This window comes from Etheostoma cragini, chromosome 18, assembly GCF_013103735.1.
Source record: "Etheostoma cragini isolate CJK2018 chromosome 18, CSU_Ecrag_1.0, whole genome shotgun sequence".
In the NCBI taxonomy this organism is placed as follows: domain Eukaryota; kingdom Metazoa; phylum Chordata; class Actinopteri; order Perciformes; family Percidae; genus Etheostoma; species Etheostoma cragini.
Window position 1 is genome coordinate 4917689 of NC_048424.1, and position 25485 is coordinate 4943173.

At 39.5% G+C, this 25485-nt stretch overlaps 3 protein-coding genes and 1 long non-coding RNA gene across 7 annotated transcripts; 2 read left to right on the plus strand and 2 right to left on the minus strand.

The window, feature by feature from the left end:
* Positions 1–581: 581 nt before the first annotated feature.
* On the plus strand, positions 582–4959 carry mtif3 (mitochondrial translational initiation factor 3). Of its 4 annotated transcripts, none has more exons than XM_034900383.1 (4): positions 582–732; positions 1755–2217; positions 3474–3625; positions 4680–4959. In XM_034900383.1, the coding sequence occupies exons 2-4, from the start codon at positions 1758–1760 to the stop codon at positions 4932–4934; spliced, it is 867 nt and encodes a 288-aa protein (XP_034756274.1). In that variant the 5' UTR covers positions 582–732; positions 1755–1757; the 3' UTR covers positions 4935–4959. The 4 variants fall into 4 exon arrangements, with proteins under 4 accessions (XP_034756274.1, XP_034756272.1, XP_034756276.1 ...); XM_034900381.1 differs by having other exon boundaries at positions 694–875; XM_034900385.1 differs by having other exon boundaries at positions 700–875; positions 1768–2217.
* Positions 4960–6041: 1082 nt separating this feature from the next.
* Positions 6042–6485, plus strand: LOC117961588. Its single transcript, XR_004660439.1, has 2 exons — positions 6042–6302; positions 6399–6485. It is a non-coding gene; the product is annotated as an uncharacterized LOC117961588 (long non-coding RNA).
* On the minus strand, positions 6411–16278 carry heca (hdc homolog, cell cycle regulator). Its single transcript, XM_034900378.1, has 5 exons — positions 15838–16278; positions 12305–13352; positions 10314–10480; positions 8474–8628; positions 6411–6734 (listed from the first exon to the last, which is right to left on the minus strand). The coding sequence occupies exons 1-5, from the start codon at positions 15983–15985 to the stop codon at positions 6570–6572; spliced, it is 1683 nt and encodes a 560-aa protein (XP_034756269.1). The 5' UTR covers positions 15986–16278; the 3' UTR covers positions 6411–6569.
* Positions 16279–17769: 1491 nt separating this feature from the next.
* Positions 17770–23073, minus strand: abracl (ABRA C-terminal like). The gene is made up of 3 exons (XM_034900389.1): positions 22886–23073; positions 21846–21911; positions 17770–20806 (listed from the first exon to the last, which is right to left on the minus strand). The coding sequence occupies exons 2-3, from the start codon at positions 21904–21906 to the stop codon at positions 20622–20624; spliced, it is 246 nt and encodes an 81-aa protein (XP_034756280.1). The 5' UTR covers positions 21907–21911; positions 22886–23073; the 3' UTR covers positions 17770–20621.
* Positions 23074–25485: the final 2412 nt, after the last annotated feature.

Sequence of the window (25485 nt, forward strand, 5' to 3'; positions counted from 1 at the left end):
TGCAGTAAAAAGTAAAGAGTGCTAGACAGGAGGTGAAGTGTTGTTCAGCAGAATTACAGCCTCTGCAAAGAAGTTGTAGCCTACCTGAGCCTGTTGGAGCGGGAGCGCAGGCCCCTGTATTGCCTGCTGGATGGAAGTAGGGTGAAAAGACCATGATTTGGGTGGATGGCATGGCACCTGCCCATTGCTCATACCCTGGCACCTGCCCATTGCACATCCTAGGATATATTTAGCACATTCTGCAATCATTCCATTCAGCTTCTCTTTACTAATTTTAAACAGCTATGTATATATATATTTTTTTTTTTTGTTAGTTTTGTTTGTTATGTTGTTCTATGCACCAAACACCAGGGCAAATTCCTTGTAAGTTTAACTTAGATGACAATAAACACTACAGCTACTAATTAAATTACTTTAACCTCCATTGCATTAGAATGGAGACAGAAATCTAATATCAGATATCAGATATTAAGGTTAATTTAAATTATAATTCTAAATTTAATTTAGGTAAAACTAGAACTTAACTTGATGGTATGCCCTTCTGTAATTTGGGTGAACTGACCCTTTAATAGAGAAACGACGTGTCGTTGTTTGCCCAGAAGATGGCAGCGTCGTGGTTGTGCTGCATCTGTTCTTCCTCAATCAAACGAAGAAGTACATGGCGGAAGAAAGCACAACAGTCCTTTCTTTAACTGTTTATGCAACAGTCACCCTGAAGAATATTGGTCAACAGTGAGTAAACAGCACAACAATACAAGATACATTTAGGGAAGTTATTTACCGGCGAGATTAGCGTGTATCTCTGATTTGACCATTTGTCCCTGTATTCATGTTTTAAACCCAGGAACCTCCTATGTGTGTAATTGGAAAATAAGGTAATAATATAGGACAACTTGTTTAAAGTGGCCAACAGTTTCTTAATTCAAATAACATTGTTTTCACAACGTGAGGTCGACACCAAAACTCAGCCAAGCTAGCTAGCTGTAACCTTCTCTCTCGGTCACTTCCGGACTCCATTTGAAAATCTTAAAGTTTAATGTGTACAGGTTAATTCCACACCCAGTGCAACGCAATGCATTTAACGCTAGGCATGTTGTAAATTGTTGAGTTTTGCTGGTCAGTTCGGCATAACTTTACTGAACATTTAATTTAATTATTTTCTATCTTTTACAATTTGCTTGAAGTGGGCACTGCCGTCAGAGTGTTTTACCTGCAGATGCTTGGCAGTTTCCTTATCAGAATGCCAGGGACACAGTAGACCCTGACGAAGTGTGTGGTGTGTGCGGTGACAGATAAAAAACATAAATCGGCAGATGTTTTAATGGAGTCTGGCCTGGTTGGGATGCTGAAGACACGGGAAAAACCTTTGACACTCTCTCATGGGTTGGCCAAATTCTCTGGGCGGGCAAAGCAGAGAAAGGGAAGGTGACCTTGTAACCCCATATGACCTCATAAGGAGCAAGATTCCAGATCGGCCCATTAGAGCTTTCATTTTCTCAAAGGCAGAGCAGGATACCCAGAGCTCGGTTTACACCTATTGCCATTTCTAGCCACTGGGGGACCATATGAGGCTGGGGGAACTCATATTAACGTTAAAAATATCATAAAGTGAAATTTTCATGCCATGGGACATTTAAGGAAATACATTTTTGAGAAGAGTCAAATACAGACTGGTGGCCTTTCTGGATGTATGCTGTCTCCCATAATCACATTAGGCAGCTCAAATCTCCCCTGTCTCTTTTTTTTATATGTAGGATATGTCTGCAGGTTGTGTGAGGTGGATGCTGTGCCATACAGTGAGATCTATCTGTGGTGGTAGCAGCTGTGGCTACAGGACACTAGCATCAAGATTCACCATATGCAGTCAAAGATCCAACATCATTGCTTCCTCCTGGAGATGGTCTCCATTCTCCACTGCTGGAGACAACACAGAACAGACTGGCGCTCAAAACAAAAAAAAGCAAGATCCCCGAGGACATGTCACAATCAGCGCAGTTGGCCGTAAGATCCCACAGCGTGAGATACAGGTGATAAGTGAGACAGGAGAGAACCTGGGCACCATGCACCGCGCAGATGTGATCAGAATTATGGACGAGCAGGGTCTCAAATTGGTGCTGCTCAGTGAACGCAAAGATCCTCCCGTCTACCGGCTAATGAGCGGCAAACAGATCCATGAAGAGCAGCTGAAACTGCGGGAGAAGCAGAAAGCAAAAGCAGGTATGTGATGTCCTGGCAGGGACCCAATCAAACCTTTTTAGTTTTACCCATTGGTCCCCAGGATCAGGCTCACAAGATGGTTTAAAAAAAATGGAAGAAAAAAAGATAATTCTCATATCTTTGCTTTTTACTTGTCAAACGCCAGGATGTTTCACTGTGTCAGGGCTGTAAAAGATATTCAAATTCAACAATCTGAGACGGTTAAAATCCCTTTTTTGCTTGAAATGCTCACAGCTTATAGAAGTAAACTTTAGGGTCGCAGGTTGACTTTCTTTCATTTCAAAGGGCCCAAACCAAAAAGGTTTTAAAGTTGTTAATAAATGTAGAGCACACAGATTAGGAGCTGTTTACAATACCTTGATTCAGTTCAACATTCAGTCACATACTGGGCAATGGGTTGGATGGAACTTATTCCCCAAAAAATATTAAACAACAAAACATAACATTATAAAAACAAAAAAATGAAAGAATATTACCTATATTGAAGTAACTTTAATATCTAACACTAATTCTTAGGAGTCGGTTGCATGGGCTTTTTTGTTATCACTTATTCTTTTAAAAATAGATTCATTCAGAATAGTGTAATTTCTTTTTTCTTTCTTTCTTTCTTTGTTTTTGTAATTTTGTAAATATTTTGAGAAATGTTGAGTAATGCGCTGTAGTGATTATATGTGTGTATTGTGTTTAATGTAATGATGTAAATTGTATTGCTGACGCTTATGGGGATCCAAATATATCAAACGAGTTGCATACCATACTCTTTGTCTAACAAACCAGATCTGAATGGAAATACACATTTAATTAAATCTTGATAACCGAGGCTACACTTGTGTACACCACCTCTGTTCTATTGAGCGTACATATTCTTCTATTCTTCTAGCTATTGGAGGTACTGCTTGAATTATTTTTAATTGGGATTTAGTTTAGTTTAAATGTTGGTTAAGCAAGTATCTAACTCTGTGCAACCTGATAATCTCAGTAACATCAGTATTCAACAGATCTTTCAGTAAAAAATGCCATACACACTATTTGAAATAAAATGACTGGTTATGACACAGTGGATATGACACATGTCTTTTGTGTGGGAGACCTGGGTTTGATTCCTACTGAGGACATCAACCAATGTGTCCCTGAGCAAGAAAATATATATATATATAGCAATTGTATGTAAGTTGCTTTTGATAAAAGCTTCAGCTAAATGACATAATATAACATAGTAATAATGTAAAAATGTAACACATGTGTTCTCTCCACAGCCCCCGTGCAGGTGAAGGAGCTCACCTTTTCATCCGGCATCGCAGCTCATGATCTCTCAACCAAGATGAAACAAGTGGAGAGCTGGCTGGAGAAGAAGAACCATGTTAGAATTACTTTGCGATCAGGACGCGGCGGACCTGCAGGCAACCTGGTGAAAATAAACCCTTTTCTTTGTCTTTATAAAAGATGCTCTAAGCGATGTCACACAATTTTTAGGCTACAACATTTTTTGTTGTACGCTCTGTGGCCCTTTGCTGAATGTCATTATGCTCTTTTTCCCCCTTTCATGTCTTCAGCTGCCCTGTATGAATAAATGACTAAAATGGCCAAAAATTAATCTAAAAAGAACACTCACTAGTTTCGCATTGCTATACCTTGCTCTACAGCGCTGCGTAGGAGGCTAGTCCGCACAGAATCCAGGATGGGAGAAAAAAAGTGCCCTGGTTTATTGGCATTTCTTTAAATCAATCACAATTGTTGTGGGCTCTGCTATGCGCTATGGAACTTGTTTTGGTGGAACATGTGTACGTTAGGTAGGTTGTTTTAGTTGTGCAACAGAAAACTCAGATTGGACAAATAGTCTAGCTAGCTGTTTGGATTTAGCCTTCAGAGATCTGAGGAGAAATTAACCCTAGTTTAAAATGCCAACACAAAGAAAGCGGAATTTCCGATTTCAGGCGGCACCTGAACAATCCCGGAAATTAAATGCTGTCGATAAACAGCATGTTCAATTGTTATTCAACTCATTATTAGTGTGAATTGCAACAAAATACATCTGATTATGCAGCAGATGTGGATATTTATCACATTTTTAAACAGTGTTGACCATATAAAATCTAATTGACCTTCTTTGAACATGGTTGTATAGTTATAAAAATTATCATTTTCTATGTCTGTTAGTAGAACTATTCACATGACTCCAGTGTTGTATGGGCTATAATATCGAAGGAACTAGCACTTTCATAGTTGTATTTTCATGCTTTGTAACACGTTTTTGTGTTACATTTAGTGGTCGAGGTTTGTAACTGTTAATGTAATCCTCCCCTTCCCTTGATACCATTTTCCCCAACGGTACTGTTGACTTTTACCTTAATGGCAAAGAGGATGAGGGGTAATTATATATACAGATATCTTTTCAGGTAACACATTAGGCATGTGTCCCCCCCAAAAATGTCCTAAAACAAATTCTTTTTACATTTCCACAGGACACAACTCTGGAGCAGATAGTGCAACAAATGGAGGTGATGGTGGGATTTGTTTCTAAGCCAAAAGCCATACGGGACGGTCAAGCAGCCATGTGCATCCTCCGACCACCTTCAGCAAAAGAACTGTCTCAAAAAGGGAAGAACATGGCTGCAGCTTCGCAGTCTGATGACTCAGGTTCAAATGCCACCGAGAGCAAAACATCCCTCCCTCCTGTTAGCAACTCTGACACAACAGAAGGGTCTATACAGCAGTGATCCGATGGAAATTAAATATTCTTATGAAGACCAATTTAAGTGTGGTGCTTAAATCTCACATTTTAGTGTAAAATACCTCATCAGACTCCACTCATAGTGTATTGTGTGCATGTGCAGAGTGACGTTTTTAATGAAGGCATTCACTTCTACTGCATCTGTACTAAAACATATCACAGCCAATGATCTAACTGGTCAGCTTGTTATTTCGACGCTTCCTTACAGATTCTCCAAATGTGTGGACCTCTAGTGGAGGAAAGAGACCACAAACTGTAAATGGTACATGATTTAGAATAAAGTCACTCGGACATCATGATCCAAAATTGAGGTCCACTGGGCCTTAACAGACTTTTGTACATGTCACACAGCATGTTAGAAAATTAACTGCAACAGAGCTACAGGGGAGGGTCTGGCTAGTCCACACAACGTTCTGGGATGGGAGAAAAATGTGATCTGGTTTACTTGCATTTCTTTAAACCAATCACAATCGTTAAGGGCGGCGCCAAGGGCCCAACGGCGCCACGATGCCGTTGCAAAATAGCCTCGGGAAAGAACTTGTTTTGGTGAAACGTTTACGCTCCAAATTAGTTTTAGTCGTACAACAGAAAACAGATTGGACAGATAGTCCAGCTAGCTGTCTGGATTTAACCTGCAGAGATCCGAGGAGCAGTTAATCATAGTCTTCAGAAATCCACGGAGTTTAGAATGCCAACCCAAAGAAAGTGGAAGGTGGATTTCTGGAATAAATTAGGGACTTTTGGTGGAATTCCCAGCGGCAACAGATTAGTCCCGAAAATGAAACCTCGGTGATGTAGACTGTAGATCTGTAGATGTAACCTGTGTAGATGTTTGTGACAAAATGAAATGTGTCCCTACATGTGACAATGCGATCAGATTTTTTTAACCCTAAATGTGATGAATACATTGGATTTTTTTAGTTTTATACCCAAATACATATACAGTTTTTATGACCTTAGCGGTTGACTATGAACAGGTTGGACAGGAGATTTTTTTTGTCCACCTACTTGTGACCATTTAAGACCATCTAAAGGATGAAGATGATGATGATGATAATGATCAAGTAAAAAAGATTTCCGATCTGGGTGAGCACTTTTTTCATAATATGTCAAAATTGCGGAGGGAAGGTTTTTGATGGGATGAAGATATCAAACCAACACCAACTCATCTCTTTCTCTGCTTTATTTGAGACTCATCTTTATGTTTTTGGTAGAAAATTAAAATAAAAGCTAATTTTGGCATACAGATACATTCACTTGTCACAGATAAATGTGTTTGCTTGACTGATGTTTCAGTTCCACACTTTGTCTACACCTTTCTCTAACAGCAGAGAGATACTGTCTTGGAACATGTGTGTGTGTGTGTGTGTGTATATATATATATATATATATATCTATATCTATATATCTATATCTATATCTATATATATATAGATATATAGATATATAGATATATATATAGTTTAACTAGAATCATACTTTTTCCTATACTTACAAAAGAAACCAAAACAGAAAAAAACAAAATGACCTTATGGCACAAAAAAATAAAATCTTTCCTAGATTGTGTTAGAAAACAATTGAGAACAATAGCGGCTTAGCTAGCCTGCATGAACAGCATTTGTCAATAAGCCTCGAGTACTTTGTAGGAGGAGAAAGGTTTAACAAAGTGATAGTCCAGGTTGCCGCAGTGAGGGCACTGCTGGACGTTGCTGTACTCAGAGAAATACTGCATCCCGACTCGAACGTCCACCACTGGCTTCCCGCAGTGCTTACAGTTGAGACGAGCCTGCAGACACACAGCAAGGACACAGGTCAGTTCCCAGGACGTTGTATAACTATTTGTCTTTGTTTTGGCATTTATTGTTTATGCTTATTAATGGTTAATATATTTGTATGTATACGCCCAATCACCCAGGCAAATTCCATGTTGTTCCCCTACTGTGGCAATAAACTGCTTTCTGATTCAGAATTAAAGCTGTGCAAGATTCAACCATGGAAGTTCAGAAGGTGGTCAACTCAAAGGTCCACACACTTTCAACTAGGGTTGGGCATCGAGAACCGATTCCTACTTGGAATTTTTCATTATTGGCTTCAAATCTGACCATCGGTTTCAAATTTAACATGCGCAAGTTTGGGTTTCCGTAGCGTCCATGCGCTTGTTGTGTTGCAGCCATGGAGTACAGTAAGCGGCGCTCTAGTGTGGCTCTATTTTATGTTGAAAAAGCCGGGCAAAACTTTAACCTACCATTGAATCAAAATAAAAACTTTCCTCTTATTTGTGAAATAAGCATGTGTTTCAACTCTATCTCTCAAAGAATCAGAATCGAGAATCGTTAAGTACCAGAATTGAAATTAAGAATCGCAATTGGATTTACAATTGTTAAAATCCAAACGATGCCCAACCCTACTTTCAACTGCATCACAGTGTACATCAACACTAAACTGCTAAAACAACCTGGACCACCAGCACCAGTAGTTGCACCAGCTGTTCTTAAGATCAAATGTTGCCTGTAGCATTTCCCAACTTTACATTCATTGGCTCAAGCCAAAGAAAGTGAGAAGTTAATGCTAAAAGCAAGACAGAGACTTGTCAGAGACTTCTGACTGTCTTCTGTTTCAGTAGCATCTATAATTCATGAGCTTTGGAGTTCATATGGCGAAATTGTTTTGAAAAAGCTGGTTATTTATACATTCAGCAAACAGAGTATCGAGGTTCTCCATTTATTTGGAGTCGTGTTTCCTGATCTATGTATAGATATGTTCCAGTTGGACTGAAAAGTTGAAATTATCAATTGGACTGCCCCCTGAAGAACCTCACCCACCCCCGCATCACATTCCGAGATAGCTGCTCTGAGCATCAACAGTAGGGAAAGTTGTGTGGATACTTTGGCACTTTTGTGTTGTGTCTGGTTAAATCAGTCGTACACACTGAACTGTCCATCATCTATCTTTGGACATGTTGCTAAAGTTTTTGCACACGTAAAATCCATTGCTATCAACTGGTAATGCTAACAATGACTGTCCTGGCTAGAGGCTACCTACCCCGGTTTTTCTGACTTTTAACAGGAAGGCAGTCAACTGTTGTGTGACGTCATTCCCAGTTTTGACCTCCAACTTCAGTAGAAAATGTAATTAACGCAACATCATTCCAATATTCACTCTCCTCTGGCTCTCTTTTTGGCCTCTAACAACTCTTGATGGGAAATATCTGGCTCTTTAGCTGCTAAATGTGTCTGCTGTTTGGTGCTGGACAGACAAACAGAAAAGTTGCAGGTTGAAAACCAAAACAATGGGCTTAAAAACATTAAAATGTTCCATGGAACTAAGATGAACTGCAGCGCTTGGGTTTCTGGTTTGACCCCTCATTCACATTCATAGTAATTTGACCCATTGTTAATATAAAACTGATTAGTGCAGCTCTAACTTGGGTGTGTAATAGAATGACAAAACATTGGGAAGCACCACCGTTTAATTTCCCTGCTGATTTTAAATAATATATATGTGTCATGGTAAATGTGTTCCCACCTGGCAGCACGGTGAAGCAGCCAGTATATCGTAGGTGTACATGGTACCCAGTTGGTGCCAGCTCCCGTCCCAGCGTGACTTGCACTTGATGCAGACAATCTTGTGGACGCCTTCTAGACAGTCCACACATATGGCGTAGAGGTGCATTAACCTGCCTGTTGGAAATAAAGAAATATAGTTAGGTAATATATTCACTAAATAACAAGTCAGAGAGTTTGTTTGTTGTCAGCCAGGGAAATCAATAAAATAAACTTCGGATTGCATCCTTGGCTCATTATCATGCTGTCAGACCATAGCAGCCTGGGGGATTGAGCTGCTGGATAATAAGCAAGCATGTCCACACATACAAGTCATTTCATTTCCTTAAAGGACAGCCTGGCATGAACCAAACTGAAACTTTCCCAGCACTGTACAACTTCTGTGTGATTGCCCCATAAAAAATCTTGGAAAAATAGTCACAAATCATTTTTATTATTAGGCGTGTTATTTTTTAAACTATGCTATCCAAGTAGACCTTTAAACCGTATTAAACTGAAGCTATGAGGCAAAAACAACGCAGTTTACCTTTCAAATCACACTATAAACATGACTGCATTCTCTTGGTAGTGTTTCCTGTAAACTTGTGTTGTAAAATAAGTCCCTTTACACTTGCTCTACCTTCTTAAGACAAAAAAAGCTGTTAAATATTGTTGGATAAACAAACTGACAAAACTGATTTGAATCAATCCTTGCTTTTCAACTGTTTCTCTTTCACCAACATTTATATTCTGCCCGCCACACAAAAGCCTGCAAAACAGAATAAATAATCCTTTCATGCTGATGTGTATCAAGCACCATACATATCAAAGCTTGTGGGCCAGCATATCAAAGAGGCTTCATGCGGCCATCGTGCTAATTCACGTTCATGTTGGTCTGTGCAGACGCCAGCAGAAGACCTTGTATGTCTGTATACACAGTTTGGATAAGGCTTATTGATGGATTAACTAGTCGTACCCTGTCTTTATAGCAAGGAAAACTTGGACTTTTTAAATAGAATGTGAATATATACTTGAGCCGATTAACATATTAATGGTTGCAGTTCATGTAAACACTAAATATGTTTGTTTTTCCTGATTAGAAGCAATCCTGATGTCCTGCGGATACAGAGCTTGATAACTCAATACTTACTGCGTTATAGGTTTCTGTTGGTTTCAGATTAAACATTGTACCTACATTTCGAAACTAAACAAAGTGTAAATAGTATTTACACGTTTTCTATAATTCACAGATTGTACTTGTTTTTTTTGTTTCCTGTGAGGCTGTACTTTGGCACAGTGGTGCATCAGTCTTAATGCTAACGTCAGCATGCTAACATGCTTCCATTAACAAATCTTACACACTGATGTTTGGCACGTATAACGCTTACCACGTTCATTTTCTTTAGCCTGTTAGCAGTCTAACACCTGCTGGTTAGTTCTAAAAACAGAGTATGAATGTCCGCACCTAATTTTAAAGAAATACATCCATAGGGTGTAATTTACAGGGGGGATGAGGCAGGTACAACCCCCAATAATTAAAACTGGCCAGTGCACCCCACACCCCCCAACACCTATTATAATTTTCTTTACATAAATAAGGACATTTGCACCAAACATTGATGCAGAAAAGGAACAGATTGTTGCAGAAAAGTTCACCAGAATACTGGCAATAAAGAGTTTGATGCTCAAAAATTCAATATTCTTCAAAAATGGTGATCTCAACCCCCACCTAGTGTTGAAATTATTTGAGCCATTTTGAGCTATGTCAACTTTATACACTAAGTATTTGTGTCCCACGTCATGATCTTTAAACAAAGTCTGACCTTGAAGGTGGCATGGGACATCATACTCAATCTCGTCGTGGCGTGAAGGGCTGAGAAACAGGGTCCCGTCCACCAAAGGAAACTGTTCAAACACAGGCAGCGCTCTGTGGCACAGCGCACAGTTGACCACGTTTCTCTGGCTCGCACTGAGGGCCGACAGGATGAACCTACAGGACAACATAGACAAAAACAACTTTAGCAAGAAGGCCTAACCCCTGAAATGCTGCTTTTATCTTAAACACACCCGTGTACATTTTGACTTTTCTTTACCAGGATTTTTTGTTGATGATGCTACCCTTACTTCACATATTATGAGGACTATTATGATGTGTTGCACAATGGGCATTGTCACTTTTTTGTCTGTGATGTTTGTTTGTTTTACTTAACTTATACAGTATGTTGAATAGTGCTATCAAATAATCAATAATCAAATTGATTAAACTATTTAATTGCAATTAATCGCATTAATTTCATAATTAACTCGCAATTAATCACACATTATCTATTCTAAATTTCCCCTGATTTTTTTTTGTCCCATTATTTTTTTCTCATTTGAATGCTCTTATCAACATGGAATAGTGGATCGGCTTGCTTTGTGCAAATGTTGTTGTTTTTTAAAATAACATTGTCACATTGCTTACTGTAGTGTTCAATTTCACACGTAACATTCTCACTTGGAGCAAATAATCTCTCACACAATGTAACTCTGTCCATCAATCAAAGGGTGAAAAAAATACTTTGACGGGGGGGCGGTGAATTGGCATCAGCTGTGTGCTTAACCATCAAGTGGTATTTCAGACTGGACGTGCTGCGATCATAGCTCAGAACACGACAAAAACACACAGATCACTTGGAACATTTTGTCGTCTCACTCTCGCCATCCCCTCACAACGCAACGTTCCTACTCTTTGGCCGTCTCACAAGCCCAAACGGCGAGTGTGCAGCGTGCCTGTTGTTTTGTTTCCGGTCTAGCTGGATCCGGTGTGGCTACAATAATCATGTTTCATTTATTAAATCACTCGTGTTCAAATTCATGATACATGGTCGGAGGTGTGTATTTACAATTTTACAGTTAACGTGACTTAGCAAAACTATTATTATTAACTATAAGCTACACTTAAACCACTTAAAGGCACTGAAATAATAATTTTCTTATTAGCAACATCTTTTTAAACAAGCATAACAAATCAAATAAGGAGCACTGTAAAACATCATACAATGTTTTGGAATCAACTAAAGTTAATTCAACTTAAAATTTCTAGTTTTTATGTTAAGACCAATTGAGAACATAATATCATGAGTTGTTTTGAACTGTTGGTTAGATAAAACAAGCCATTTCAAATATGTCACCTTGTGAGGTGTAAAATTATGATCAGCATTTGTTCTATTTTCTAACCAATTTACGTCTTTTGGCTTGAAATGATGAGTTGAATAAATGCACTTGTGCAGGTTCACTCACCTCATTAGATAAAGTTTCAAAACTTTATAATGACACCTGATGATGATATTAGCAGACTTACCAGCAAGCATTGTTAGAGTGTTAAAAATCTCTCTCCATTGTTGTGCAGTGTGAAGAAGAGGCTGTGTGTCTTTATACATTACATGTTAAGTTAAGTCATGGTTGTTTCATTTCATAATAATGCAAATAACTTAAACCATGGAGGGCTAGTATCGATTTCTCTTTACCAAAGTGGCTCTCCAGCAGCAGCCGCATCTATGAATTCAAATTTCAAAACTGACTTTCAAAACTAAGTCGGTCTAAATGTACTACTAAATGTAAAAGAAAAGCATGTCTGTCCGTACATTTTGTCAGTTAACTGAACATTTGTTGATTCAATTTAATAGATTAAGTATCTCAAACTTGTTTTTAACACTTAATTTTGCTAGTTTTATTTTTTCAAAACTTATAAGACAACTTTTAACTAATTATTTAACTCCAGTTCAATGAACTCACATATTCTTCCCGAGGGGAAACATGTTTTACAGTGTACCTGCGCAGCTCTTCTCCCTGGCCTGCCTGGGCGTCGTCCTCCATTCGGACGTGGTAGGTGTTGAGTTTATGTCGAGGGACGTGGGTGAGGAGCTCCGAGAGGTCCAGCCTCCTCAAGAACTGCACTGGGTGAGAGTGGGCGCCGTCACCCACACTGACCGAGGTGAGCCGGTGGTGGAGTGGGAGGGCGAAGGACAGCGGCAGGGGGATCACAGATCCGGGGTCCAGGTGAGCTCCACCGCCGGAGGCTCCCATTGAGCAGCCGCCGCCTCGACCGAAAGCTCCCCCGACCAGCAGGTGTTTCCTCTGCGGATCCATGTGGACGGCTGATTTGAGGAACTCTCCCAGCTGACGGGAACCTCGCAATCCTACTCCACCAGCTGCTGCTCCGAGGACAGCAGTGGGGGAGAAAGGGAAACCAGTTGGAGGAGACTGTCCCGGGGAGTCACATGGAGACTTCTGAGGAGGCCCCAGAGAAAAGAGTCCTCCTGTAGGGAATCCTCCTGCTGCTGCTCCTCTCTCTGTAGAGTTCTGACGGTCTATTGATAGTCTCCGAGGTAATTCCTGACTAGAGGCTCTGTGGGGTAGTTTACCTCCTCCTCCTGCTGCTCCTAGTGGCTTGCTTCTCTTGGGCTCCTCAAAAAGCCCCTCCCCAGGCCCTGCAGCCCCTCCACTGGACCCATTCCTGCCTGTGCTCCTCTCAGATGGCTTCTTCTTGCGGTCATCCTGCACTCGTTTCACCTGATACCAGTCGGTGTCTTTCTTTAGATGGCCCTGGCCGCAGCGGCAGGAGCAGAACCTGAAAGCCAGGTCGTAGCCCTTCTTGGTCCACATGTTCTGTCTGCACTGCTTCTCGTTCCAGGACCGCGCACGGCCAATGCAGTTGAACTGGACGAGGATGGAGCTCTCCCACTCGTAGAAACACTGCAGATGCATCCAGTTGCCGTAAGGGCAGAGCTCGTTGTTGCAGAGCACCCGCTGGTAGTCGTCCTTCTCCATGTTGATGGGGCGGACCAAGCTGCAGCCGAGAGGGGTCGCACACTGGGCCTCTAGATGCGTAAAGACAAGGGGAGGGGGTTATTTTGTTGTGTTCTCATTACAATTTCCTACAAAAGCTAAAAAAGCCTACTAATTTTACTGACTTTAAGGCTCATTGATCTTATAATAAGTATATGACTTTTCTGAATTTTACTTAATAATTTGGTCTAAAAAATTAAATTGTGGATAAAAAAACAATAACTAGCATCTTTAAATTGCTACTTTTCTTAGTCCAAAGGAAAAAGGTATTCAATTTAGGGCTGAAACTAAAGAGTACCTTCAATATTGAATTCTTTCAATATTTCTTTCAATATCAGCCAAGTATTTCTTGAAAAATCAATTCATTGATAGCTCTATTCAGTTCATTATAAAGAAAATACATACAAATGTCCCTCACTGTCGCTTAGAGGCCAAGGTGATGTCCTCAAATGTCCAAACCCCAAAGATAATCAAATTTACTATAAAATAAGACAAGACAATTTCTTAAGACAAATAAGAAATTCTTACATTTGAGAAGCTTTAGAAACATTAAAGGTTTGACAAGTTTTTGTTTAACGGTACGGTTACAGCGCTCTCGCCACCATAATCATTTTTACAGCCCAGCATGAGGTAAAAATGTTGAAAGAGAGATTTAATAAAGCGATGGCGATGAGGCAACGTCTTTGCTGCCTCATCACCATTGATTTATTAAATTCAACTAGGCCATTCAAGCCTGTGAGCGCCTCTATTCAAGCTCTGCCAACTATCAAGTCTGGCGGTGAATCAAATGTGGGCACACAGTCTCAACAAGAAGTAGCTCATGATAATGCACTGTGTGTGTGTGTGTGTGTGTGTGTGTGTGTGTGTGGTGGGGGGGGGGGGGGGGGGTTGTTTCCTCCTTCCTTTTCCGGTACAGACAATGTCAGCGCTTTTGTTTTCTCCCTCTAAAGTCACCACAGTGGAGAAGATATATACTTTCTAATGCATTTTTAGCCCTGTTCATCATTTCAGTGGAACTGATAAAGTGCTGCACTGAGTTCAGCTTGAAGGAATCTTTAAATGGATCTTGCTTGGACACAGAAACCCAGATGTAAAAAATAGCTCCATAAAGATGTTTTCTAAATCGACTTTACTGATTTTATTGCCCTAAAAAGGAAATATATGTACATTCTGAGCTGAAGTTACAGATTTGTTTGCTGATTATTTTGTTGATTAATATAATATATTTTTTCAATATAATGTACTCAAATTGTTTGATTTGTTCAGCCAACCAAGAGTCCAAAACCCAAATGTAATATCATTTACTGTAATTAAGGACAAGAAACACAGCAAATCTACATATTCAAGAAGCAAGAACCCTCTTGTTTGGCATTTTTCCTTTCCAATATTACTTAATGATTAATCATAAAATTAATGGATGATTGAATATTAACTATAATGACAGAAAATACACTTAACTGTTATGAACCGTAAATATAGAACTTTAGTGTATTTTTTTTTACCTTTTTAGAGCAATATAGTGATAAGTAAAGTTTTATAACAATGTAATAAAATGACTACTAATAACTAAAGTGCAATAACCTCTTCTGGTCTGAGATGCTGTTTTTACAAACCCAATTTTGCAAGAAGCCAAGCAGGGTAACTTTTTCCACTTAATGTAAGTCTGTATGGGATGAAGTTGAACTTGATTGCGCAGACAAGCGGTGAGGTGTTAGTATTACCCTTGAGTAAGGCCACAACCAGATACTGTGTGGTCAAGGTGTGCTCAAAGAAAAGGCAGCTGAGGCCTGCAGACTAACCAGTCACCAATTATAACACCAACCGATCAGTAACATTGATGTAATGGAATTCAATGCATTATGTAACTAAGACTCACAGAGTCTGCATTTGACAACAAGGAGTACTCTTTTCATTTGTGGCAATACTTATTTCCAAGAAGCGGTCGAGGCGCAAAACTTCCATTCATAAATCTTACAATTTAAAGATTTCTAGCGTATCGGGTACTACTAAGACATGTTGAAACAAGACTAAAGACTGATTACGAAAGTACAACAAGCGCTCTCCCAATCGGCTAACATCCAACGCACCAACCAACACCTGTTTCAACAACATTTCAACTTGTTTGCCTCCTCTTCCAACAATCTGCTTGCACCAAAACAAACCAGATTGGCCCTTAAAAATCCGCTAAACCAGTTACACAATCGAGATTTTCAGTGCAGTTGAGTGATTGCTGGTTCACATATACAACGACCAAAAAAATCCACTCCAATAATAGAAGGCCTCTAGTCGTGATCGGCCAATGTAGCCTAATGTGACGACAATCCGAAACTCATTAAATTGATACATTTTTAAATCAATGTTTGGCACAGTGTCCTCTCCAGAGTGGAAATAAGCAGAGGGGGGGTAGAGCAATTGTTTTAACGTCGCAGTGCATGTATGTCACAGTCGCACAGACAAGACAGACCCTGGAGGACAGCATCACTAAACTTCTACATCTGTGTCGGTTTCCTCTCTTACCACTTGAGCGCTCGCGCCTGGGTGCAGCAGCCGCCGCGGCAGCGGCCGCGCCTCCCGTCGCGCCCGCACAGGCTCCATTTTCCTGCTCATCTCCGCTACTGTTAGTGCGTTTGCTTTTCTTTCCCTTGTTGTTCTTCTGGTTGGGCATTGTACAGGATTTGGATGTCAGTGTTATTTTCGACCTCTATCAACGCTGGCTGCTGTCAACACTGTCTGACATTTCTGTGGACTCCATTTCTGCAGTGGTGCTTTTTTTTGTTGCAGTTTTTTTCTCTTTGTGTTGTTGTTTTTGGTGTCCTCGAGGAAGACAGGCAGGCTTTAGTGCAGCTCTGACAGAAGCAGTTAAAAAAAACAAGCTGCCATAACCTTTAAGAACGAAGGCGTGTCCGTCTCTTGTTTTGATTCCTGCTCTGCTGTTTATTTCCACCCCCTGACGTCACGGGACCCCGCCCCCCACGTTCGCCGTCGATTTATGATGCGTTCAAAGCATGCGAGAACGCTTGGATTTTACAGTCTCAAATGCCTGTGTTAAAATTCTAGCACTAAACAACACAAAAATGAAAAAAAAAAAAAATCTTTATACATCACATGCAATAATGGAAGGAAAAAAATAAAATTACCTTTTATTGACACAAGGATGTGTATATAATTCCTGTTTATATCTGCACACATCGCAGTATACATCTATTTTTTATTTTAATGCCTTACTTTAAAAATATAAAGAAAGTCATCAGTATGCAGAATGGCCCATTTTAGAAAGATATTCTATCAATGGATTATTATAACTGATATGTTGTGTATGTGTATAATTTGTATGTTGCAGCTGCCAAAGGTGGGGCTAATTTTAACTACTGGCGAGGTAGTTTAATATAATTCATCATAATTTATTTGCCGATTTTATTTTTGCATTAATAACCTGAGTTTGCAAACTGGTAATTAAAGCTTTAGAACAAATGTAGTGCATATATATCTAAAATGTAGTACATTAAAGATATACAAATATATTAATGAAGACTTGCTGGGAATTTTGATATAGATGTAATAGTGCCTGGTGATGTTGTTTGTTGTTATTAACACAAATACAAGAAGTACTTAATAAAACGTCATCAAATCAAAACAAATGTGTAGCAGCTTAACAAGAGATTCCCACAGTACCTGAATGCAGCAGTACACTCAGCCTTGAGACGAAAGAAGTTGATGAGAAGTATCACATACCCTTGAGGAGACATCACGGTCTTATTGAGCTGTTATGAAGTCACATATTTCATCAGCTTGATGTTTGTAAAAGATAATCTCAGTGGGGTAACTGGAGCTACACAGTAAAACATTACTTTCAAACAAGTATTATTTCAATCAAAGTGCCTGCATAACAATCAATGGTAATTAAATTTAACTGATTATTACAACAAGAGAGTAAGTGAAACGTAGGACAAGAAATGTAAAACTATCTTTTCTCTGTGAAGATTGGAAAGCCAAACTCCATTTATAACGCTTACAATTTAATGGTGTCTTGTTTATCAGGCACTCTTAAAGACGGTTAAAACATGACTGAAGACGATTTATAAAAACAACAGCAGGTCTTCTCCAATTCGGCTTAAGTCCAACACAACAAGCTGTAATATTTCAACTTGTTTACCTGCTGATGCCACTTGAAAATGGATGGATTCCAAAGCAGCTGAGAACTATAGCTTTGTCAACCAAAAGCTCTGCTCCCTTCATAGCAGAAGTATATAGTGTTCAACATTAACTCAAAAATGTTAATCACAATAAATTAAATTAAATCAGCTTTTCCATGCGCACTACAAATCATCACATTCCAATCATGCAACAATTTAGCGTGTCCAGTCTTAGTTGCACATTTAAAAAAATAAATACAGTGTATCAAGAGTTTCAAGATATGGATTTGTCAGAGAAAACACACCGCAGAGCAGGTTCAAGGCTTCAAGTGTAAAGATTTTATTTCTCGCAGCGTATTCCACAGTAACAGAAACCTTTGTTCTTTTAGGAAGGTGTTATTGCCAATACAAAAAGACAGTAATGACGCACATGAACACATCGCGCAGGCATCCCAATAGTTCACAGAAATGGTTTGAGGTATTGGGACCGATCTGATGATAACTTTCTCCTCTTGTGTTAACTTGTGCTGTAATTTGCGTTTCTCTTCAGCTCCCTCCAGTGCAACATGCAGCAGGTTAACCCTAGATGACAGTGATGCCAGCAGCATGGTTTATCCTCACTCTCGCTTTTTCTCCATTACTCCCATAACTTTTCCAACCCCTGCTTAGCCTGTTGTTCTGCATTATGATTACATATTGTTTTCTAGGCTTCATTTCAGCTTCATTCATAATTAGCATACGGTTAAACTCATTCAGTTTTCCTGACTTTGACAAAGTGTTGATATCCAGGATATATGCCACAAATGCTGTTTACAGCACAATCTCCTATATGGTTCAGGAAAAAAAACATAATTCAAGTCAAAGAGAAGCAAAACAGCCCGCAACTGAGCCTGAAAGATTCAGGAAGGGTAATACAACAGCAGTAAATGTGAACAGGGTCTTATAAAACTTGCAGATGAGGCAGCCAGCGATCGCTTGCCTCTCTTCTTTGTGATATATTATGCAGCGCAGCACCAACGCTGCCACGTAGGAGATGTTACATCCAGCCAAACATTTGGAGATTGTTGGTCCTTCTGGTGTTTATCCAAGACAAATATTTCTTCTTGCATCCACAGCCACTTATCAAAAGTATGGAGCGCAAAGTGGTCAAAAATGAATATGATACTGTGAAATGTTTTATATAAATGAACTAAATGAATAAAGACTAAATTTGAACAATTTGAACCGTTAAATCGTTAAACTTCCAGTACAGTTTAAACTCAATCAAAATAGGATTGTTTCACAGGTTATTTTATAAAAGTTGTTATTTGAAAATGCAATTTACTAACTAATCAAAGCCATGTTTCATCCCAACGTTTTTATGAAAAGACAAACAGGGCAGAGCCAGGTATGGGATTGGCTGATGCTTTGTTATGAATGAGTGAACAGCCAATCACGTAGCTGTATCTGCCATGACAAATCGTTAATCTCGACAGTGAGAGTTTGAAATAAAATGCTCAATTGGAAGAATGTAATTTTGATGTAAAGGGCATGTATGGAAAGGGCATTTTGAATGAAAATTAGCCCTAATTAATTAAGAAATTACCTAAAATGGTTTTGTGGAGTTGATTGATTAGAGTTTTAAAAGTAAATTGGATTATTTCATGTTGTATTGCACATTGTCTATTTGTTCATATTATTATTATTTACTTCATGTTGTCTTTTAATTCATCTTAATTTTGACCACTATGGACCTCCACATACCAAGCTGAAAGTGCTTGTCGTTGATATTTCAGCAAAATGGAAAAACAAAAATGACCTTTGACACAATGAAACAACAAGAGATGAGTTCTGATGGTTTGAAACCACACAAAACCAAAACAGGCACGCCTGATCTGCAAGTATCATTTGACCTACAGTACAGAATAAATCGCGGTAAATAAAAATAAAAAAAATCAAACTATAAATGCACAACTTGTGTCATAGGTGAGACACCTAACTTAAGCTACAGGACAATTAAACATATTTTGGTTGTGTTGATTTGGTCCTGAGAAACATCACAAATTCATCCTTTGCATCTGGCACCAATCACCCTGTAATTATTATGCACTACTAAAAATTGCACGAGAAATACATTCGCCATTTGCTCATCAACTGTTTCTTACGAAAGGCAGGTTTTGGAGTTTGTGTAGCAGAGAAAAGTCACTATAGACCACACCACATGTAAAAAGATGGAATAAAAACTACTCTAGCAGATTGCAACGTGTACAAAAGGTGAAAAAGTCTTTCTTGAAATGCACTCGTCTGTAATTTTTATGAAGGAATTGTTCTCATAGTTCCAAAAGCACTGGTCTAATAGCGTCTTTTTACAAAGTCCACAAGAGGTAGTAGAAATGGCTCATGTAAATAAATGGAACCGCCATTTGTTGAGACTGTTGGTGGAAACACGCTACCCAAGCTGCACTAGAATTAACGTCAAAACACATTACATGGATTTAAAGTAATGAGATCCTAACTCCCATTGCCAATTGAGACTGATAAGGGAGACTAGTGCAGCTTTAAAAACAAGTACCCTTTACAAACAACTTGTCAGGATCAGAGGGCTCTAATCAAAAACGTGAAAAAGTTTGTCAAAGTTGCTAAATCTAGCCAGTGTCTTGTTCTGCGCTACTTTATCCTGACACTGATACCATCAAGAGATGGCTGGGATAGTGAACTTATACTGTAATTTCTCCCGGGAATAAAAAAAAAAAAAGATTATGTATTACACAAAGAATTACATTCTTGATTTTTGCGCTCATAGTCTTAAAAGCGTGTATCAAAATGACATTTCAGACCCGTGGTTGGTAAACAGCAGCGCCTGAGAAAGAGAGAAACACCATTTGTCCTTGTCATATGAAACTATGAATGTGGCCGTAAATCAGCCCCTGAGAACCTTAAATATTCTCCATTTAGTTTTTGTGATAATGTTTGGCAAAGTGAAATCAAATTAAATCATATGCAGATATGCCAGCTGAGCCTGTAAGTGTACTGGTGGATGTTATTGGTTTGGTGATTATGTTTAAATTCAAATACTGAGCCTTGCACAAGATGGAGGAGAACTGAAAACGGAAGCTCAGTGACAAGCTGGTACACTGCAGAAGCTCAGTATCTGAGTCGCTAGAAGGCCACCTGGTTCAAACTTGTGCTTCATTCCTGGAGCAGGACGATATCGACGTCATCGTGGACCCCTTGAAGAAGCAGCTCGGACTGGAAGGTGACCAGCTTCCTCCTCTTGGCGGCCTTCAGGGTGCCCACCAACGCCTCGAAGATGTTGGCACACTGGTCGTCGTTAAATAAGACCCCGAACTTCACGCTGGTTTGACCATCGGCATCTGAAATAAGAGAGCAGAGCAGATGGAAAAAGGTTTTTCCACATTGGACAGATTATTATCTCACAAGTAATAATAAAAAAGCCAACGTGCAGTTTAGTGTCCTAAATTCCCTGTAACGCAACCCCATTTGTACAGGTCCTATCCCCTGACCAATCGGCTATCATAACCTTAGCCACTCAAGGTCAGATGCATAACCCCAACCAATCAGCGGGTCTTGGTATGGCCATAGCGGAATATGAGACCCTGAAGTGCACGCAAACCCCTTTTTTAATAGTTTAGACTAGAAATGTTAGAAACCTCTGGAAAAAGTTCCTAATAATTTCCCTGAGTCCAGGATGATCCCTTTAGATTGCTAATTTTGTCCTAACCTTTTGTCCAGTACCAAAAGATATTTAATTTCAAACATATCAAACAACATTTTTACTGCTTAGTTCACTGTCAGTCAGCTAACTCCAAATTTCTACCGGCTGCAGAAAGGCTGCAGAGCCGCTCCGGAACGGCGGCGGAGTCATTAGGTTTCCATTCAAATCAATGTGTGTATTTCCACTGACTGCAGAACAAATGCGTCCCAACTCCGTCCCAGCTCCGGCGATCCCCAGCCCTCCGGAGCAGACACGCAGAACTTCTATTTTGGGTGTGGCCCAGTGGTAGAACGGTTGGTGGTTCAATCCCTGGCCCTGCAGTCCCATGTTGAAGTGTCCTTGGGCAAGACACTGAACCCCGAGTTGCCCCCAATGCTGCGTCATCGGAGTGTGAATGTGTGTGAGTGTTTAACTGAGGAGCAGGTGGCACGATGAGTGAATGTGTGTGAATGGTGAATGTATCCTGTATGATGTAAAAGCGCTTTGAGTAGTCGTTTAGACTGGAAAAGCGCTATATAAATACAGCACATTTACATTTTATATTTATTTTTGCCAGACGCCGCAGAGCTCCACAGCAACTCAGCACATGTCAGATAGTGCTCCACGTTCAGCTATGCTAAAGTACCTGAAGATGAAACACACCAGCCTCCAATCAGAAAATCAAAGCACACACTCACTTTTACTGCCGAGGCGCTGAATCTCCTGCACCAGCAAATGTACTTCATGAGAGACATCCATTGTTGCTAGAGGGGGGGGGGGAAATCCAGCATCAAATACACCGTGTAGGAGAAATTATCCCTGATACATGCCACTCTCTTACATGGAGGTCACAAAGCCAAATTCCACTCAAAATTGGGTCAGTCATGTTCTGTTACTTCCAGGAAAAAAGTAAAAGTCTTCTTAAATGTTCAATCTTTTTAAGAAAAGGTCCATACCTTAATTCGGTATATACCTAATCCACCATCAGAGTTTATTTCAATAAAATCATATTTCCTAACTGATATGGTCATCTTGGACCAATGGTGGTGTAATGTGATTTAAGTATTTAAAAAAAGAAGAAGATTTAATTGAAATTAAGGTAAATTGGTGATTAATTGCATTGCCGAATTTTAGAAAGACGGTACTAATTCAGAAAAAAAATCTTAACAATTATTTTTCCCCATGATTATTGATTATCAGAAAGGCAATTCCAAATTTGCCAGATTGTTGAACGGATTTTGGAACTAGGATTATTTTCTTACAACAAAACGGCTGATACGGCCATAAAATCGATACAAATGCAATCTTCGTTAATCAGATATACACAAAAACACTATCATAGTCCAAATATTTAATTTAAAAAGAAAGTGGACTGCACCATTGAGATTTACGGAACAAGCAACAACATGCAAAGGGCGGACTATCAATGCGGAAATAGGTGGATGAGATTAGCACTCCCAGCTAGCTATCATAAAACACAAATCCTTCCTGTAATTCATTCATTTTTACTGATGTCAAGTCATTCTTTGGTGCGGGTTAATAGTCACAATGCACAAATGTCTTACATACATCCAGGTACAATAGAAAGTATTAAAATGTGCAGCAGAAGAATGTACCGGGTGAGGACGGAGGAGTTTCAGACTGCTTAACGGATGAATGTGTGATGACTAAACGATGTCATCAAAGTAACCAAAAAAAAAACTGTTTTAAAATGTAACATTAACGTAAACATATTCACCTTTTAATTCGTCTTGATTCTAATAAAACGACGGCCGACTTTCTGATGAATCTGCTCCGGTGGATAAAATTGATGCGTTCAATGTATACTCGGAAAATCCTCTCTTCTTCTTTGAGGTTTATTGGCGGTGAGCAAACAACTTTTTGTTGCATTGCCGCCTTTAACTGGTATGGAGTGTGGATCAAAATATCGTACACGTACAATATACAAAAAACATATATATATAACCATGATAAATAAAACTAATAATCAATCAACTCATATCTTCTTAATCTGTGCCTTGTTTCTTTTTTCTTTCAGAAACGTGGTGCAGTTCTTCTCCTACTAGGCTTAAACGGCAGTTTGCATCCTTGATGTTATACTACTGCCATCTTCTGGAGTTTACTAACTCATACAGTAGGCAATGTACGTATATTTTTTGTGTTTTTCAAATTTTTATATTTTTATCTAGTGGGAGGCTGCGATTTAAAGGGTGCTGCAGGTGACTATCAAAAGATTTGTTTTAAATAATTAATAACACACAGGACCATGTGGCGGAGAACATCAGAACAGTCCAATGAGTGACCTGAAGTGGCAATAATGAGATGTCAAAATGTACTTACATTTTCCCTGAACACCTGAAGGCACCATTAAAGCTCATCTGACTTCATCGTGACACAGTGCATTACTGTCAGGCACAGGCACTGCTCCATATATGGCAAGGAAGGAGGATGCCTGCCTTTAGAAAAAAAGTTTATTTTTTAGTCCTTATAAAGTGTCTGGCGAAGGGGCCTGCGTTCAGTTACGAACTATTCTTTGTTATCATGCCTTCAGAGCAGTGTTCACAAAGTTAACCAGTACAATGGAGCCATTTCCTTCACACAGAACATTCTCATCCAACGTGTAGGCCTATTTAACAGACAATTGAGAAGGGGTCATGTAATTACAGTATGGAAGCTGCTTACAAGACCAAAAGTCAACCAATGGTATTTTCTTGCGCTAGCCACACCAGCTCCATGTCTCTGATCCTTTGGCTTATTATCTCCATATTTAGTCCCCCCCTCTTATATCCCTTCCTCCCCATCACTTCTTTTCCATCCCTTCTCCTCTGATTTTTATCCCCCCTTCCTGTTTTTCCCTGTCTCCTCTCCCCTCACCTACTACTCCATGACATTCCTGATTAGTTTCTGTATCAAGTGGCATGATGAAGACCTTAAGGTGGTTTAAGGCATTGTCTTGAAGAGGGTCCCTGTGTCAAAATATAGGCTAGTTTTAACACCTTCTCAACTTCTGTTTTGTAATATAGTGCATATTCCAAAACTGACCATAAAGTAAATCTGGGCCAGGTTGTATTTTAACAGACAGACACGTTAACACGTTTTTTTTGTGTGTGTATTGTCACTACAGTACAGTGTCTCGTCTGTAATGAAAAATTAGAATTAGTGTAAGTGTAGATTTTATTTTGAAGATGCTCATCCGGGTCCCTGCCCTGCAGGCCAAGCAAGCTCGTGCTGACCGTAGCCCAGTGACGCCGCGAGACGTCAAGCTAGCCGTAAGAAACCTGAGATGTGACCGGAAATGTGTCGAGTTCGTTTTCAAAACAAAACGCAACTTTATGTTTTTTGGAGCGCTTAGTATTTATTCATTGGATATAATTAAAGTTGAATATTTTGGGGGATGTGGGTGATGAATTGATTAGATGTGTTTTTGTTTTGTTTGCTTTGTGCGTTCATAAACACATAAGGCAATTTGTTGCTGTTGTGTTGGCTCATCACAATATTTAGTTTTAACGAGATTAAATGAATTGTTTTCTTTGTAAATAAAAACATGATGGCGTATTGTAACTTTAAACCCAATTAAATTTTTTAACAGAAAGCGCAGGTTCAATGTACACGTTCCCAAATACATGTTCCAATTAATCAAATGACCATTGGATGATGGGTGTGGGGCATTCAGGGCCCCTATGGCCTGGGTCCCCGATGCAGTTTACCACTTTGCATGGTTGCTAGAAGCCTTTGGTGCATTTATAGTAACACTAGAGCCTTGGAGGGAGATTGCCTGTGAAAATGTTATTATAGCTTGGGGGGTAAACCTGTCAGTAGCCTATACATATTTATTTTGATGCCCTACTTGTATGTGTTAACAATGTATGCTTGACTTGCTCATAGACATGGTATGTGGTTGGTTGTTACTTTATTACTAATTTATATTTGTCTCAATTTCATAGACTTCTTCATAGTTTTACCTTAATATTCAGGGCCAATCCTAACCAATTTGGTGCCCAATGCAAGAGTTCAGCTGTTGTCCCTTGCATCACAACCAATTCCATCACCAATCATTAAGTTCATATGACAGGGGCGTAGCCCAAAATTCTGGGCCCTGTAGAAAGGCGTTTTCCAAGGGCCCCTACCCGCATCCACAGCTATTCCATCTCAGCATCTTTTTGGGCCCTCCTCACATGAGGGCCTCGGGTACTCAGCCCTATTTCTCCTCCAAGTCTGAAGTCTCTGTTTATACACTTATGACAAGAAACTGCAAATCTTCATGTCTTTGAGGTCGTTTCTTATTTAAGAAACATATAAAACTCAATCAATAGATTATGATGCTGAACGAGAGCAGTG